Source organism: Gopherus evgoodei, chromosome 8 (assembly GCF_007399415.2).
Source record: "Gopherus evgoodei ecotype Sinaloan lineage chromosome 8, rGopEvg1_v1.p, whole genome shotgun sequence".
Lineage (NCBI taxonomy): Eukaryota > Metazoa > Chordata > Testudines > Testudinidae > Gopherus > Gopherus evgoodei.
In genome coordinates this window covers 38704839-38724748 of record NC_044329.1, presented here as the reverse complement: position 1 = coordinate 38724748, position 19910 = coordinate 38704839, and the positions used below count along the sequence as shown (strand labels likewise).

Genomic DNA, 19910 nt, shown 5'->3' with positions numbered 1-19910 from the left:
AGTTAGGCAGTCTTTCTTAATGTCCAACTGTAAAAGGCGTGACTCACCACCACAGTGCCTCCTGCTGGCTGTCCTGGGAATTAGCTCTCGTTTCACCAGAGCGCCCTCATTTAGTGGTGTCTCGCCCATCATCATTCCTGTCTCCACATCGAGGACCCACATCACACCCTGGACTACATCATCCTCTTCTGGACACAGGCCTCCGGCTCTGCTCCACTTGGTTCTTTCCCCCCTTCCGGGGGACCAACAATCCTTAGTCCAATCACTTGCCACAGTGGCAAACTGCAGTCCTGATTCTAGCTGTTCGTCTCAATGGCAATCTGCAGTCCATTCACTGGCCACTACTCTCGGTGCCTGCTACTCTGGGTCCTGACACAGGGACTCTATAGCTGGCAGCCATGTACTGCTCTTCCTCCAACTCTGATATCTCCTTCTCTAGGCTGCTTGCCCACAGCCCTAGCACCTTCTCCGCTCTGGTATGAGGGCCTCAGTCTGGCAGTCGTCAGCCTGGAGCTTTCTCCTACTCTGTTGACCCTGCCCAGCACTGCTCTGTCCATGGTTCTCCAACCTTCTAAGCAGTCACTCCTCCTCCCTCACCCTTCAGGGAGTGACCCTCTCCTCCTCTGCTCAGCATCCCCTTCTTATATGGGTCAGCCTGACCATGTTTGGCTGTTCCAATAAAACTTCTCCTGATTGGTTGGCACTATAAGACTTTTCCTCATTGGCTGCCTCCTGCATAGCCTCCCCAGGGTGGTTTTAACCCCTTATCTACCAGTGAGAGGCAGCAGACCAATCACACCAACCTAAGCCTCCCTGCTGCAATTTAAGCCCATTGCTTCTTGTCCTATCCTCAGAGATTAAGAAAAACAACTTTTCTTCCTCCTCATTTTAACAATCTTTTACATAAGATTGTACAATCAGAAGATTGTATATGTGACTCCTGCCTGACTCGGGTGTTCTTTTATGGGGGAGATTTAGGTTGAATATTAGGACAAACTTTTTCACTAGGAGGATGGTGAAGCATTGGAATGGGTTCCCTAGGGAGATGGTGGAATCTCCTTCTGTCAAGGTTCCCTCCCCACTCTGAACTCTGGGGTACAGATGTGGGGACCTGCATGAAAGACCTCCTAAGCTTATTTCTACCAGCTTAGGTTAAAAACTTCCCCAAGGCACAAATTCTTCCTTGTCCTTGGATGGTATCACTGCCACCACCAAGTGAATTAGACAAAAATTCAGAAAAAGGACCACTTGGAGTTCCTGTGTCCCCAAAATACCCCCCAATTCCCTTCACCCTCTTTCCTGGGGAGGCTTGAGAATAATATACCAACCAAATAGGTAAACAAGGTGAGCACAAACGAGACCCTTGGGTTTTTAGGACACTAAAAACCAATCAGGTTCTTAAAAGCAGAACTTTATTATAAAAAATGGTAAAAGAAGCACCTCTGTAAAATCAAAATGGAAGGTAATTTTACAGGGTAATAAGATTTAAAACACAGGGGATTCCCCTTTAGGCAAAACTTCAAAGTTATAAAAAACAGGAATAAACCTCCCTCTTAGCATAGGGAAAATTTACAAGCTAAAACAAAAGATAAGCAAATGCATTTCCTTGCTATTACTTATAATTTTTATAATCTTGGATGCTTATTTCAGGCAGGGTTTTAGGAGATGTTTTTTTTCCTGCCCTGGTCCCTCTCTGTCCTGGAGAGAACAACAATGAGAGTGCAAACAAAACCTCCCTCCACAGATTTGAAAGTATCTTCTTCCCTTATTGGTCCTTTTGGTCAGGTGCCAACCAGGTTATTTGAGCTTCTTAACCCCTTACAGGTAAAGGAGGGATTTTATGCTACCCTTAGCTGTATGTTTATGACACCTTCCTTACAGGTTTTTAAGGTCAGGCTTGACGAAGCTCTGGCTGGGATGATTTAGTTGGGGATTAGTCCTGCTTTGAGCAGGGGGTTGGACTAGATGACCTTCTGAGGTCCTTTCCAACCCTGATGTTCTATGATTCTCTGATTCATACTTGAAAAATGGTATCATGTACCCTCTCAGTCTTCTCTTTTCCAGACTAAGCAAACCCAATTTTTTCAATCTTCCCTCATAGATCATGCTTTCTAGATCTTTAATCATTTTTGTCGCTCTTCTCTGGACTCTCTCCAATTTGTTCACATCCTTCCTGAAATGTGGCACCCAGAACTGGACATAATACTCCAGTTGAGGCCTAATCAGAACAGAAGAATTACTTCTCATATCTTGCTTACAACACTCCTGCTAATAGATCCCAAAATGATGTTTGGTTTTTTTGCAACAGCACTACACTGTTGACTCATATTTAGCTTCTGGTCCACTATGACCCTCAGATCCCTTTCCGCAGTACTCCTTCCTAGGCAGTCATTTCCCATTTTGTATGTGTGCAACTGATTGTTCCTTCCTAAATGGAGTACTTTGCATTTGTCCTTATTGAATTTCATCCCATTTACTTCAGACTATTTCTCCAGTTTGTCCAGGTCATTTTGAATTTTAATCCTATCCTTCAAAGCACTTGCAACTCTTCCCAACTTGGTATTGGCTGCAAACTTTATAAGTGTACTCTCTATGCCATTATCTAAATCATCGATGAAGGTATTGAACAGAGCCAGACACAGAACCGATCCCTGCAGGACCCCACTCATTATGGCCTTCCAGCATGATTGTGAACCACTGATAATTACTCTCTAGGAATGGTTTTCCAACCAGTTTTGCACCCACCTTATAGTAACTCCATCTAGGTTTCATTTCCCTAGTTTGTTTATGAGATAGTCATGCAAGACAGTATCAAAAACTTTACTAAAGTCAACATATACCATGTCTCCTGCTTCCCCCCATCCACAAGGCTTGTTACCCTGTCAAAGAAAGCTATCAGGTTGATTTGACGTGATTTGTTTTTGACAAATCCATGCTGATTGTTATTTATCACCATATTATCTTCTAGATGTTTGCAAATTGATTGCTTAATTATTTGCTCCATTATCTTTCTGGGTACAGAAGTTAAGCTGACTGGTCTGTAATTTCCTGCGTTGTCCTTATTTCCCTCTTTATAGATGGGCACTATATTTGCCATTTTCCAGTCTTCTGGAATCTCTCCCATCTTCCATGACTTCTCAAAGATAATTGCTAATGGCTCAGATATCTCCTCAGTCAGCTCCTTGAGTATTCGAGGATGTATTTCATCAAGCCCTGGTAACTTGAAGACATCAAATTTGTCCAAGTAACTTTTAACTTGTTCTTTCCCTATTTTAGCCTCTTCTGATCCTACCTCATTTTCACTGGTATTCACTATATTAGACATCCAATCACCACCAACCTTCTTAGTGAAAACCAAAACAAAGAAGTCATTAAGCATCTCTGCCTTTTTATATTCAGGTTGACTAAAAGTTGGCTTCTCGTCATTTGACATGGATTTATCTATGTAAATCCTGTGACCAGATCCCCACGGTCAGTGGCTGTGAGGGCTAAATAATGAACAATCTGGTCCTTCTGGTTCAGAGCTTTCTCCAACACGAGTTCTGCATATCGAGTCTCAGACAGTCTGCACATCCAGTATGAAGCGTTTATTGTCACTGAGATCAAAGCTTTGGAGAAAGCTTAATTCCCACATAAGGATCCTACGCGTCATCTAGCAGGAACAGCGCTCCGGGTGCTATCATCTCACTTATTTTTAACATAGTTTTTTTTTTATTTGGGGAACCTGGGAGCATTATCATTTATATCCAGAATTTCCTCTTCTGCTCTGTAAAACTGCATTGGAGTCTCAGCAAAAATTAACACATTCATCAGACGTTTAGTGGCTGTGGCTCATAAGATGTAAGTAAACAACTTTTCTTGTTTATATGTCAGAGGGAAATATAAAGTTAATTTTGCAACTCTCTGTATAGTGCCCAAAAGAGAAAACAACATTAAAGTATAGTACCACGAACATATAAATATATAGTCTCTAGTGAATAATTAATTCCTGAGTTTGCAGATCTTTTCCAATGGAAAGTGTCACTTGGAGTCATTAGGAATTTTGCTAGAGTGAAGACTTCAGGATTTGGCCTTATTTATTTATATTTATCCAAAAGAACTTGTCTAAACTCTAGGCATTTACAGACATCTTTTAAAAGCTCATACAAGAGAGTTCTTGTGGTTCAATAACCAAAAAATAGACCCTTCCAGTTCACCACACTAACACTCTCGCCCTTCATCTCATTCAGGTGTCCATTCGAACTACCTTCCTAGGGGAACCCTAACAACATAGACAGGTCATGCAACTTCTTATAAATCCATGCTCTGTCAAACTAAGAAGAAGAATAAGGTTCAGAATACAGAACTCTTCAAAATGCCTTCAGATTTGTCCCTCTTGTTTTCATTTATTATACAAACTATCCTGTTAAACTTTAGCTGAAGTGACTCCACTGATCCCAATCGTCACAGCAGCACATCAGGGGAAATAACCACACTCAGAGTAACTCATAGCTTTTATAGGCCAAAACCAATACTTTAAACTTCATCTAGAAACCACCTCTATTCCAGTGCAGAGTAATGAGCACATCTGCAATCTGTTCCTTACCAGAAGTGTCAGGAAATATATGTATATCCGCATTTTGCACTCAATGAAGTGTCCCCGTGGTCCTCAAAGGTAGCCCCATGGACACCGTGCATTGAAATAATGAAATGTGGAGCTGATAAAAGTATATCTAACTCTGGTGAGATCGTCAAATGAAAAAAAAAACCTTCAAACTTCTTGCCACATGCAAACAAGCAATCCCTCCCCCTGACCCGTCCATTGTTGATACCTGTACGTACAGCAATACTGAGCACTCAACACAATCCCAAGTGTGAATTTGACTTATATATAACGGGAACACTCCCCCAGTCAAGGCAGTTGATATAACCCCCCACATTTCTTCCTGTTCTTAAAAATCAACACCAAAGTCTTCCTTATCAGTGAGAGTGGACAATTATTTCTATTCATGATTTGTCACCATTCTTATATTCATTAAGGTTTTTCTTCAAAATCTTTAGTTCAGCCCTGGATTTTATTTTCAATCCTTCTGCAGTCACTTTCAATTTTAAATCTCTTTTCTATATGGCTACGATCTCATTATTAATGTATTTATTATTTATTATTGTTGTTGTTGTTCCAGGATAAGTGTGTCCATAAAACGATTTTACCATCATAGCTATGCTGTTATAAATTATAACGTTATAATTAACAATCAAAAATTATATATACTTATATAATACTATATTACAATTATATCTGCATAGCTATGCATGTAATTTTCCTATTGTAGAGCAAGCCTTTAAACAGTCATATCAAATGAATCTTAAAATATATGAAGAGCGAAACTGGTTTCATTTTTCACTAATTTTCCTTCGTGTGTGCCACCATCACTCCAGATGACTCCGCGCGTATCTCTGAAAGTACCTAAATATCTAATTATACAAAGCTTCCACATCTGGACATGAACGTTTAGATGAGAAATCTCACTAACCGCCTTTAATTTATATCCATCTGCATGAGCTTCTCACTATGCAATCAGCACACTTCTTATAAAAAAAACCTTTTCTACAGATAATATTTCCAGGGTGAAGAACTGTAGTTAGAACCCGTCGCTAACTTTTAACTAACATCTTCCGGTTAATAGGAGCACTTTACAGTTTATTTTAACTTTGTGCTTGTATCGCTAAATCCGCTCCTGGTTGAAAAAATGTTTTTCAAAAGAGCACACAAAATACCAAAGCAAAACTCGAGCTCAGACTTTCCATTCTCAATCTATACATTAAAAAGTAATATATTTTACCTTGCATTTATTCTCTATATAGCATCTCATCTCATATAAATCCCCATCCTCCATAATGGGATTAAATGCTCATATATCTGAGGAATTATCTCCGATTCTTATTCAAGACTCTTATGCAGTGATATCATAAGCAAGAATAAGAGTTATTTAAACTGAGAAATACTCTGCCTGGAGTCGGAAATAAATTGCCAGCGCAAGAGATCTCTTTTATACCTAAGTCATTCAGAAGAATTGTTTTGTGCTATGTAAATTGCCAAGAAAATCTGCCGATTCTGCTCCAGAACTTCTTATTCACAGTGGTAAACAGCGACTCTCACATTTTCAATCATAAACTGCAGTATACTGGCTTACGTTTACTTTTTAACAAAATTTGTTCTGCCTTCGTAATATAAAATCCATATCAAATTCTAGATTTATCCTTAAAATACTTCACTTCTTTGGAAAAGGGATGAAGACTTTCATATTTTCCAAGAGAAGGAGCTGAGGAAGCTTTCAGATTGGCCAAAAGTTATCTGAAAAAAATTGGAAAATATCACAGCAAACTCAAGAAAACCCAAGAAGTACCCGAGGCACTCAGTGCACCGAGAAAAATAGAAGCTTCCTAGTATTTTTAATAACTGAGATGATTATTACAAGATATAAAAGAGAGGGAAAATAGGGAATTTTAATGAAAATCAACAATAAACTTGAAGTGGTTGATTCCTCCCGGAATGTTATTAGATAACGTTATTGTTTTTGCATTGTCATATTCCTCTCTAATTAATCTACAACACATTCTGAAACAAAATTATAAATTGGTTTAATCTGCGAGTGACATTTCACTTTAACTATGAGATTGTAAATATATTTATCACGCTGGTCTTTTGTCACATTCAGAGATTTAATGTCGCATTTTTTTGTTTCACTAAATGTAGAAAAATGAATGTGGAGCTTTCTGATGCCTCTATCCCCAAAGCATACACCAGACAAGTGAAAAAATTCAAGATGAAAACTCTGGAGTATTAAAAAATGTACGTTTTGAATATAAAATTCTGAATATAAGAAAAGGTCAATGTAATGCCTTAGCTTTATCTCTCCATATTTTGGTACGCTATCTCATAAATAAATAAAACACTCAAAGAGCGGGAAAATGTGGAACAGATTTCTTTCTTTCTTTCTTTCTTTCTTTCTTTCTTTCTTTCTTTCTTTCTTTCTTTCTTTCTTTCTTTCTTTTTCTTTCTTTCTTTCTTTCTTTACTTTTCTCCAGTTGTAGACAATTGCTCAAAATGATCTGGGAAAACACTGCCAGTACTTTTTCAAAGGAATGCAGGAAAAGCGTTTGCTCACAGCGCTCATACTGTTTTGGCTGAACAATTTCAATAACATATGTTATGCTATTTAAAACTTTTTAAATATGTAATTGTCTTGGGTCGTTTAAAAAATCAGCAGGCATTCTAAAATTCTGAGGAATCACTATCTGAACAAAAACAAAGCAAACAGAAACACAAACGTACAACCATGAAGAAAAGAAACATAGATTCTAACTAAAGGATCCATGCATACTCTTCCTTAGTTAGACATTTTCATAAATTCATAGACTATAAAATCAGAGGGTCACATACTCTGACCTCCAGAATTTCACCCATTAATTCCTGAACAATGCCCAATAATTTCTGGTTGAACTAGAGCACATATTTTAGAAAAATATCCCATTTCTATTTAAAGATGCCAAATGATAGATAATCTATGATTTTGGCAAACTTTCTAATAGTTAATTACACTCACTATTTAAAATGTGCACCTTATTTCCAGTTTGAATGTGTCTAACTTCAACTTCCAGGCACTGGGTCTTGTTAAGACTCTGTCTGCTAGCTAAAAGAACCATCTAGTATTATATATCTTCTCCCTATATAGGTACTTTAAGATCTTGACCAGGTTGCTTACTAACCTTCTCTTCTATTACATGAATAGACTGATCTCCTTAAGTCTCCATGTTTTCTACTTCAGGAAACTCTTGTAGGTCTTTCTTGAAGTGCTCCAGAGTTTCTCTTCAACATCCATTTTAATTTGATTACACAAAACTACACTCGCTATTCCACGACTGATATCACCAGTGCCATATACAGAGGTAATATAGAATCATAGAATATCAGGGATGGAAGTACTGTTCCCTCTATGCTGTGTGCCTGTGCACATGCACACAGATCCTAAACATCATGCACATGGTGAAACACCATGTGCACAAAAATTTGCACAGAAATACAAAAATTTGTACAGAAGAATTTTTTTGCACACACGGTCGGTCAAAAATTAGAGGGAACATTGGAAGGGACCTCAGGAGGTCATTTAATCCAACCCCCTGCTCAAACCAGGACCAATCCCCAGCTAAATCATCCCAGCCACAGCTTTGTCAAGCCTGATCTTAAAAACCTCTATGGAAGGAGATTCCACCACCTCCCTAGGTAACCCATTCCAGTGCTTCACCACCCTCTTAGTGAAAAAGTTTTTCCAAATATCCAACCTAAACCTCCCCCACTGCAACTTGAGACCATTACTCCTTGTTCTGTCATCTACCGCCACTGAGAACAGTCTAGATCCATCCTCTTTGGAACTCCCTTTCAGGTAGCTGAAAGCAGCTATAAAATCCCCCCTCATTCTTCTCTTCTGCAAACTAAACAATCCCAGTTCCCTCAGCCTCTCCTCATAAGTCATGTGCTCCAGCCTCCTAATCATTTTTGTTGCCCTCTGCCAGACTCTTTCCAATTTTTCCACATCCTTCTTGTAGTGTGGAGCCCAAAACTGGACACAGTACTCCAGATGAGGCCCCACGAGTGCCAAATAGAGGGGAATGATCATGTCCCTCTATCTGCTGGCAATGCCCTTACTTGTACAGCCCAAAATGTCGTTAGCCTTCTTGGCAGCAAGGGCACACTGTTGATTCATATCCATCTTCTCGTCCATTGTATCCCATAGGTAGAGAAGTATTATCCTTTGTACAAGGCACTGGAAAGACCTCATATAAAATTCCATGTACAATTCTGGTCACCCAGGTTCTAGATAGCTGAATTTAAACTGGAACATGTGTAGAGAAGAGCTACAAGGATGTTTATGGGAATGGGGGAGGGGCTTATCATAGAAGTCTGGAAGCTCTTGGCTAGTTTAGTCTAGCAAAATAAGTCTGAAAGGGGATATGATTGCTCTCTTTATAAATACATGTGGCCTGGAGAAATGACAGAAAGGTTAGAGAGCTTTAGAATGGGCGACAGGGAATGGATCACTTGATGATTACCTGTTCTGTTCATTCCTTCAGGGCACCCAGCACTGGCCACTGTTGGAAGACAGGATACTGGGCTAGATGGAACATTGGTCTGAGTCTGACCCAGTATGGATATTCTTAAGTTCTTATGAAGCTAAACCACAATGTTGGGACAGGAACAAATGGATAAAAACTGGCCATGAACAAATTCAGGCTAGAAACTGGAAGAAGGTTTCCAACCATGAGAGGGGAGAGGTTCTGGAAAAGTCTCCTTATAGGAGTTTTGGGGGCAAATAATTTAATTAGTTTTAAGAGACAGAGCTGGACAAATTAATGAGTGCAGTTGTCTGATGGGATTGCTTGTGATTGAGGTCAGGGAGTTAGAGGTCAGGGCTTAACAGTCTTGGGGCTCAACTCCAGTTTATTTCTTATGTTCCTGAAGCTCATGCTTCAGGCTTTCAGCCAGCCACTAGCAGGGAGTCAGAAAGAGATTCCCCACATAGGTATTCTGGGAGGTTTTTTTTTAAAATGTCCTTCCTTTGATGAAGGGAGGGATAGACATGGCTGAAGATGGTACACCGGGTGGGGAGGGCCAGGACTCTGAGTTGGAAACAAACATTCCCTCTCTCAGCTGCTTGGCTGGCTGGTTCTTGCTCATATGTTCAGTGTCTAACTGCACACATACAAAATGGAAAATAAGCGCCTAGGAAAGAGTACTGCAGAAGAGTACTGGGAGTCATAGTGGATAGGAAGCTAAAAATGAGTCAACAGTGTAACACTATTGCAAAAAAAGCAACATCATTCTGGAAAGTATTAGCAAGAGTGCTGTAAGCAAGACATGAGAAGTAATTCTTCCAATCTACCCTGCGCTGATTAGGCCTCAACTGGAGTATTGTGTCCAGTTCTGGGTGCCACATTTCAGGAAAGATGTGGACAAATTGGAGAACACCCAGAGAAGAGCAACAAAAATGATTAAAGGTCTAGGAAACATGACCTATGAAGGAAGATTGAAAAAATTTGATTCGTTTAGTCTGGAGAAGAGAAGACTGAGAAGGGACATAACACCAGTTTCCAAGTACATAAAAGGCTGTTGCAAGGAGGAGGGAGAAAATTCTTAACATCTGAGAATAGGACAAGAAGCAAGGGGCTTAAATTGCAGCAAGGGCAGTTTAGGCTGGACATTAGAAAAAACTTCCTAACTGTCAGTGTGGTTAAGCACTGAAATAAATTGCCTAGGGAGGTTGTGGAATCTCCATCATTGGAGATTTTTAAGAGTAGGCTTAGACAAACACCTGTCATGGATACTTTAGATAATACTTAACCTTGCCATGAGTGCTGGGGACTGGACCAGATGACCTTTCAAGGTCCCTTCCAGTCCTACAATTCTATGATTCTCTGATGTCATATGTGGCATCAGGAAGAAATTATCCCCCAGATCAGATAGGCAATGACCTTGGAGATTTTTTGCCTTCCTCTGCAAGTGTGTGGGTGCTGGTCACTTGCCAGGATTATCTGGGTATTTCTCACTTAATCATTTCCCTTCCATTTCAGGGAGCCTGAGTACAGTGCATCTCAGTCCCTCCTGTTCTCTGCCTGTGGTACATAATAGACTAGTTTCCTGTGTGCTGTAATACTTTGGTTTCATTTTGTTTATTGGGTTTAGGGTGTTGGTGCTGGGGGGTGTTAGATACCTGTGATATACAGGAGATCAGACTAGATGATCTAGTGGTCCCTTCTGTCACTAAAACTGGTGGCTCTGTGACTCCATTACTTCTATTTTACATTGCCCTTTAATACATCAAATAATCAGGTTGCAAGAATAAAGCCATAACACTGCACTGGGAGTTCATATTCAGTGAATTATCTACTCTACGGCCCCTATGTCCTTTCCAGAGTAACTACTTTCCCAGGTACAGCCTCCCATCCTGAATGTATGGCTCCTAAATGCATGACCTTGTATTTGATTATATTAAAATGTATGTTTTTACTGCTCCCAGCCTACAGACCTCTCTGCATGGTTGATTCGACCTCTGTAATTAACTACCCCATTGATATTTATGGCATCTGCAAATGTTAATGATTGTAGTTTCTTCCAAATCATAGATAGTAGTACTGAATAAAATTGGGCTTTGATTTCAACTTTGCTGAGTCTCATTAGGAACACCATCATCTGATTATCTTGACATAGCAAATAGATTTTCATGACTGAAATAGTTTATACTCAAGTTAAAATGTAACTTTTTTTTATAGTATTAGATTTCAATATGAATATCAAGTGGTATTAAGTTAAATGCCTGACATTAATCTAAATATACTAGGTCAACACAGTTACTTTTATCAACCAAATTAGTAATCTCATAAAAGATTTTTACTCTAGTCTAGCTAGACATCAAATAGAGAACAATGCCATCATATTTATAAGGCAGTCTGTTTTCAAAATGTGACTTGCTAAAGTGACATTAGTTGTGGGGTACCTATTATATCTAGGCTATTTGGGGAATAAGAATTTATGATTGCAAACCTATAGCAATGGCTAATGTAAATTAGATTTATAATATACTAGAATAACCTTTTCATTACAGATTGTAATGGTAATAAGGGCCATTCATTTTATTGAGGGCTGTCAGTGTAAATTATTCAGGTACATTTCATTTCTGAAAAGCAGATATCTTCTGCACGGATCACTGACGATTTTTCATTGTCAAAGTAAAGATTTAGAGAGATCCTTAAACTCTTCACAGGTCTTCCTTCTGATTAGAAACTGCTTATCGGGAATAGGTTTAGGGTTTAAGTTCTAGAGATGAAGAACTTATGAGGAAAGAAATCCCCAGATGGTGTTTAATTGTCGTGGGCAAGGATTTTAAAATGAATGCCCACAGTTTGTCTCTTATATACAAATTTACATATCTTCACAAGTAACCTGATTCTAAACAATAAATGGGCACGAGTTTAGCCATTTCCTACATATAGACAATCCCAACTTTAGGCATCAATTTCTTGAATTTTTGATATCGACTAATTTAGTGATAAGGCTACTGTGATTGGCCGTTTAACAACACAGCTAGGATATAATAATATAGAAATCAACGAATGCGTATGTGAGGTATTTGTGGAAAAATTAAGAATGGAAATTCTGAACTCTTTAACAGAAAATATATCACTAGGAAGAAATGGCCACTAATTGTTTTATCAATTTTTCTCTGAGAGGCAATCAATCCAACCCGCCTCCATTTTTAAATATTAAGTGACATTTTTCTGTAAACAGAATTTGATTTGAAATATTTGTTTTCATAAATTTATTTTTAACATGTGTACTCAATAAAACGCTCTTTCTTCCTTTTAAAATATCACTACAAATACGATTAAATAAAAAGACTATCATATATAATGGGAAAATATTAATTGAAGTGTTTTACTCAGAGATCAAAGAAATATTTAATTCAGCCGAGTGCACTCACCTCCAAGAAGATGTCGAGAGCATTTCTGGTACTTGTTTCTTCATCAAACGGTTCAATCTCCTTGTTGACGGCAGGATTAATACCCGTAAGAGTGTCTGAAACACTTCCCTCTTGAAAGCAGAATTCCTTTAACCCACTGTTCTTAAATAGGACAGCCTCCTGAGCAGAAGTGTGAAGAAAAGCTCTGACTCCATCGAGCCCCACAAACTGCGAGACGGGAACTCCACTGAAAGTCACACTCGAGGAGTCAAACAGCTGCGAGTTTCTCCAGCGGCGGAGCCTCAGGGCCACTAACACTATGAGAAAGGTAAAGAACAAGCAGGAAACGGAAGCCACAGCGATCACCAAATACAAGGTGAGGCTGGACTGGGGGTCTACATGAGCTGAGAGGCTGCTTAAATCGGAGAGGATTTTGGGGATGCTGTCAGCCACCACCACCGTGACAGTGGCCGTGGCAGAGAGAGGGGGCTGCCCGTTGTCCTTCACTAAAACCACCAGACTTTGCTTGAGAGTATCTTTGTCGAGAAAGTAGCGCGCCGTCCTGATCTCGCCGCTGTGGAGTCCCACAGAGAAGAGCCCCGGCTCTGTAGCCTTCAGCAGCTGGTAGGAGAGCCAGGCGTTCTGCCCGGAGTCTGCATCCACCGCCACCACCTTAGTGACCAGGTAACCCGGCTCGGAGGAGCGAGGGGCCAACTCCACTCCCGTGGAGCCGTCGGTGGGAAAGGAGGGGTGTAAGATGTGCGGACTGTTGTCATTCTGATCCAGTATAAAGAGAGTGACGGAGACATTACTGCTGAGAGGTGGGGAACCCCCATCCTGAGCCTGCACTTGGAACCAAATCTCCCGGAACTGTTCGTAATCGAAGGAGCGCAGAGCGTAGAGAGTCCCAGTCTCGGAGTTAATGGAGATGTAGGAGGACAAAGGAACTTCGCTTCTGTCTCCTTCAATAATGGAGTAAGTGACTCTGACGTTCTCCTTCCAGTCCACATCATTTGCCTTCATATGAAATACAGAAACACCTGGGGTGCTATTTTCTGGGATATAAACCGTGTAATGTTTTTGATCGAAGACAGGCCGGTTGTCATTTTTATCCAAAACTTCTACAAAGAAAGTTTTGTTTGAGCTAAGAGGAGGAATCCCTCGGTCTGTGGCTATAACAGTGATATTGTATTCGGAGACTTGCTCCCTGTCCAAAGCTCTATCAGTCACCACAGTGTAAAAATTATCAAATGACCTCTCTAATTTGAATGGGAGGCTTTCTGGAATTATAGAACACGTGACCTCACCATTCTCCCCAGAATCTCGATCATGCACATTAAGAATAGCAATTACTGCACCTATGAGGGAATCTTCGGCAATGGGACTGAAAGAAGATGTGATAGTGATCTCAGGGATATGATTATTAACGTCAGCAATCTCTATCAGAACTTTGCTGTGGGCTGATAGCCCGCCTTCGTCCCTCGCTTGTATGTCGAGTTCATAAAATGCGAACTCTTCAAAATCAAGCTTTGCTGTTACTTGGATGTCCCCAGTTTCAGAATCCAATTTAAATTTTTTGTCAAATCTTTCTGAGATTTTGAGAAATGAATACTTGATCTGTGCATTTATGCCTTCATCCCTGTCCGAAGCTGTTACCCTGAGCACCACACTATCCACAGGAATGTCTTCCTTTACACTCACTTTATATACCGATTGCGTAAATTCTGGGGCATTGTCATTTCCATCCAAAACTACAATACGGATTACTGATGATCCTGATTTTACAGGATCCCCGCCGTCAGTGGCGGTGAGGATCAAATTATGAACTGCTTGATGTTCTCGATCCAAAGATGTCTCCAATATTAATTCCGGGTATTTTACACCGTCATCTCCGGTTTCTACATTCAGGATAAAATAGCTGTCTTGGCTACATTTGTAATTTTGTAAAGAATTTAGTCCTACATCAGGGTCATGAGCTTTTTCTAATGGGAAACGTGTGCCTCTTACAGTATACTCACTGATTTCTAACACGCTTTCATTTTCTGGGAAACTGGGCGAGTTATCATTTATATCCTTTATTTCCACTTCGCCTCTGTAAAGCTTCACTGGGTTTTCCGCAAGAACCTCAACATTTAACACACATTTTGCAATATGACCACAGATCTGCTCTCTGTCCATCCTTTCGTTGACAAATAAATGGCCGTTTTTCAAATTCAAACCAAAATATTGTGTCCTACCTCTGGCAACAAGGCTGACTCCGCGGTCTGAGAGCTCCTTTAGATCCAGTCCCAGGTCCTTTACGATGTTCCCTACGAAGGATCCTATCTCCATTTCCTCAGGAATCGAATAGCGAATCTGTCCCGAAACTTTCTCCCAAACGGTGACCAAGATACAGCAAAACAAGGCTCGCCTTTTGCAATCCTGTCTGCTTTGTGTGTCCGCCATTTCAAGGGGGATGAAGAGCGGCCTTCCAGTTCTCTTACCGATATCTGCAGTGATTAGCAATCAGGAATTTGTACGTTGTTGTCTCGGACTAAATCTTCCTTACGGCATCCTATGTAAGGTCTAGATTCAATGAGCAAGGTCCTCTGTTTCTATTCAGACCTTGAATCCTGCGGCTTGTCTGTCTTTGCTGTTAAATGGGTTTGCTCGATCTCCTATTAGTCTGTCTGTGCATAGTTAGCGAACAGCGACACTCAGAGTCTATATCAATGACTGCAGAATACTCCATTGTGAACGGTTTGTTTTGTTTTTTAATACTGCCATTTCAATTGTTCAGTCATTTTAAAGCGCTAGATATGTAACTAAACGTATTGTTATATTATGCTATATGAACTGCTATGCATATATATATTACTCTACAATATAATGGAACACGCTGCAGTCTGATTATGACTGAATCAGAATATATCTTTCAGAAAGACAACAAATCTCAGTGTGAGGGGAACGTGTATAATGAAATATGATATACATAATGCTTTTTGTTGACATATATGTCACTTAATAAAATTACTCTCTACATGATATCTATTAAAATGTGAAGTATAAATCCTTTAATTTGAATTTTGTCTTAAAAACACTTCCAACAATAGAATGCCTACATAAGTTCATATATTAATAGCCAGAAATAAGAAATGAGGATTTCTTCCATAAATTACATAGACTAATATGGACATATGTTGAAGCATGAGATTATTGGGATACTACACATCAAAAAAACAACAACAGACACAATATTAAAATAGTCTTAATTCCTAGCTCTTATATAGGGCTTTTAATAAGTAGATTTCAAAGGACTTTACAGTTGGGTTTAGTGTAATTATTCCCACTTTACAGATGAGGAAATTGAGGCACACAGAGACGAAGCTATTTGCCCACGGTCACCCAGATGGCCAAGGGCAGATCTGAGAGTAAACCCCAGTGTTCTATTTACTAGGCCATACCAATGACAATTTAATTAATCTCCTAGAACTCTTGAGCTAAAATAAATTGCATCGATGAATGAATTTGTCTCTGTAAAGTCATGTCACATATGAGCCCATATTCTGAGGGAATACAGATTTTTCAATACAGTTGAAACACCACTGTGTTTTAGAATGAAAAGATGCTTCATTATAATTACATACATTTGTAAAAGTATTACTTCCATTACCATCTTTTGAATATAGATCTTACAAATGCACTTTAGTATTATATTTGGCATTATTATTCTTTAAATACTGTCATTTATCATACTTCACAAAGTTTGGCAGTAACATTTTGAAGTAATAGAAATATTTCACTTCTTAAAATGTGCCTACAGATTAATAAATTAACTGGAATAAATTAGATAATGGGAGAGGTGTCACCAAGAAATAAAAGAAAGGACAAATGAAGAGTTTGTTAATCAATAAATACACTTTTTAATTTAACCTCCAGTGTAACTTTTACTGGAGTTCCCATGTCCCAGTGAATGGTATAGAGGGAGTCAGAGCTTTTCTTCACACTAATTATGATCCTGATGAGTCTGTAACTGGCTAATTTAAAATGGTTCAGTTTAGTTTGGCCGAGGCAAGTACCTCAAACAATTCCCTAAAAAAACCCCAAGAAAATGATCAAACGGATTCAAACAAGTCTGAGAAAAGTTTGAAGAAATCTAACGAAGAACATTTAATTAATCGGATTAGTCCCTCGCATGTGTATATTTTGTACTAATGACGATTTAGAGTGTATTTTGTTATTAAATTAAAAATGAACATTTTAGACCTATGCACATACAGTTACATCTTGTAACATTAGTAATTTTAAATGTTTTGTGATTAGCCAATGTTCTTTCTACTCTCATATGAGTTTGGGTTTATTTCTGTATATCATGTAATCTAATTTTAAGCAACTGAGGTTAAATTCCCACGAAAGAGTCTTTCTGAATTTTTTCAATAATCTAATAATGAATCTTCCCAGAAACTGTCTCCAGAATTGTAATAATAAGAAAATAAAGCAGAACTAGCCCTTTGCAATTCCAGACATTTTGTCTGCCATAGGAGTGAAGATGCCTCTGACTTCTGTTTAGGCGAATACTGTAGTAATCGAGATTATGTTTATTATTTAATGCATATCTCACAAAAAGTTTGGAAAAATGTAAAAACAGTTCAAAGGCAAAATACAGTCCCCATATTCCCTTTTCATAACCAAACACTTATGTGTGGTTGATCCATCTCTGCTTCTGCAGTGAGTATAAGACGAAAGAGTTGCTTGAACTGGATTTTCATTTGTCTCCTTAAAAGCACGAACGGCGGCGCTCAGAGCATCAACTGCGAAATACTGGAAGCTGCAATTATTTTTAAGGAGAGTGTTCATTTTTATATATTTTTCTTAATTTATATTAATTTGTTTTCAATAAAGCTAAAAGTTATTACATAAATAATACTTTGCAAAATGTCTTTGCCCACTTTAGTGGCCGCTGATCTTTTAAAAGTAAGAAAGAATAAATCAAGGAGTATATTTTCACAAATAACAGTATTTGTGCTGTTTTATTAAAGCCTGTTTATGAGTGTATGTTGAACTCCTTGCCTGAGGACGTTGTGAAGGCTAGGGCAGTAACAGGGTTTAAAAGAGAGCTAGATAAATTCCTGTAGGTTAAGTCCATTAATGGCTATTAACCAGTATGGGTAAGAAATGGTGTCCCTAGCCTCTGTTTGTCAGAGGGTGGAGATGGATGGCAGGAGAGAGATCACTTGATCATTATCTGTTAGGTTCACTCCCTCTGGGACACCTGGTGTTGGTCACTGTCCGTAGACAGGATACTGGGCTGGATGGACCTTTGGTCTGACCTAGTATGGCCATTCTTATGTTATGTTATGTGAAAATTCTGCCCTTCCCCTCCATCATCTCCGAGATATCACATTTATTAGCTGTATTTAGCAAGAGGAGTAAAAAGAGTGCTGAATTTCTCTTTTCCTCACCCGTTTTACAAATACGTAACATGGCACTAGTTCATTCTGTTGTTATGTCCCCATTTCGGCCATCACCAGGCATGACCTAATAATGGATATGAGGCTCCAGACTTTCCTGCAGCAAGGAGAAGTGGCTGGAAAGCACTGCCAGGATTTTGGTGAAACAGCTAATTCCTACCAAATGCGCATTTCAACCAGAAATCAGAGTCAAGAAATGAGGATGCGAAGCTACACTGCATTAATCCAATCTCAGGTGTAGAAGAGAATAAAACAATTTGAAACCACACATCTATGAATCAAAATAGATTAATCGTGGTTTTAAATACCCACATAGACAACAGCACAAAAAACCCTGGTTCAAACCCTTATATTCACCAAAGAAGCAAGATAATTTTCCGAAGTGGTCACTGAAACTATACACAAAGCTGGCCACGAACTGGATCTAGGCACTCTCCCAAGCACTCTGAAATGGGCCTTAATCAGTTTGACTCTCAGGAAATAATCACGGGATGTCAATAATCTTCCCCATTTTTCTTTATCCAAACTTCACTGGGTATAACCAACCTGACCTGCTGGACTTTTCCCAGTTCAAACTCAGTTCACACAGCAATGCTGATGATGATGGGAAACCACCTCAGGAATGACAATAGACAAACACTCAAGGCTTATATTTTCAGCCCTATCAGCTCCCCTGGGGATCAATGATCAAAACAAAGTGCTGTCACACTTCAAAACGGAGCATGACTAGAGAGGGAACAAGAAGAAAGTCAAGGATTAATGTTCAATATCTTCATTAGTGATCTGGAGGATGGCATGGACTGCACCCTCAGCAAGTTTGCAGAGACACCCTCAGCAATTTTGCAGATGACACTAAACTGAGAGGAGTGGTAGATACGCTGGAGGGTAGGGATAGGATACAGAGGGACCTAGACAAATTAGAGGATTGGGCCAAAAGAAATATGATGAGGTTCAACAAGGACAAGTGCAGAGTCCTGCACTAAGGACTGAAGAATCCCATGCACTGCTACAGACCAGGGACCGAATGGCTAGGCAGCAGTTGTGCAAAAAAGGACCTAGGGGTTACAGTGGACAAGAAGCTGGATATGAGTCAGCAGTGTGCCCTTGTTGCCAAGAAGGCTAATGGCATTTTGGGCTGTATAAGTAGGGGCACTGCCAGCAGATCGAGGGCTGTGATCATTCCCCTCTGTTCGACATTGGTGAGCAGGGCCAGCTCCAGGCTCCAGCATGCCAAGCACGTGCTTGGGGTGGCATGCTGCCAGGGGCGCTCTGCCGGCTGCTGGGAGGGTGGCAGGCGGCTCCGGTGGACCTCCCACAGGCGTCCGTGCGGAGGGTCCGCTGGTCCCACGGCTCCGGTGGAGCATCCGCAGGCACACCTGCGGGAGGTCCACAAGAGCCGTGGGACCAGCAGACCCTCTGCAGCCACGTCTGCGGGAGATCCACAGGAGCCGCAGGACTAGAGAGCGGCAGAGTGCCCCCCGTGGCATGCCATTGTGCTTGGGGCAGCGAAATGGCTAGAACTGGCCCTGTTGGTGAGGTCTCATCTGGAGTAATGTGTCCAGTTTTGGGCCCCACACTACAAGAAGGATGTGGAAAAAATGGAAAAAGTCCAGCGGCGGGCAACAAAAATGATTAGGGGGCTGGAGCACATGACTTATGATGAGAGGCTGAGGGAACTGGGATTGTTTAGTCTGCAGAAGAGAAGAATGAGGGGGGATTTGATAGCTGCTTTCAACTACCTGAAAGAAGGTTACAAAGAGGATGGATCTAGACTGTTCTCAGTGGTGGCAGATGACAGAACAAGGAGTAATGGTCTCAAGTTGCAGGGGGGGAGGTTTAGGTTGGATATAAAAAAAAACTTTTTCACTAGGAGGGTGGAGAAGCACTGGAACGGGTTACCTAGGGAGGTGGTGGAATCATCTTCCTTAGAGGTTTTTAAGGTCAGGCTTGACAAAGCCCTGGCAGT

General features: G+C 40.1%; 1 protein-coding gene across 1 annotated transcript; it reads right to left on the bottom strand.

Moving 5' to 3' along the window:
• Positions 1–12497: 12497 nt before the first annotated feature.
• LOC115656170 (protocadherin gamma-A10-like) lies at positions 12498–14939 on the bottom strand. Its single transcript, XM_030572558.1, has one exon. It carries the CDS (start codon positions 14937–14939, stop codon positions 12498–12500), a length of 2442 nt encoding a protein of 813 aa, XP_030428418.1.
• Positions 14940–19910: the final 4971 nt, after the last annotated feature.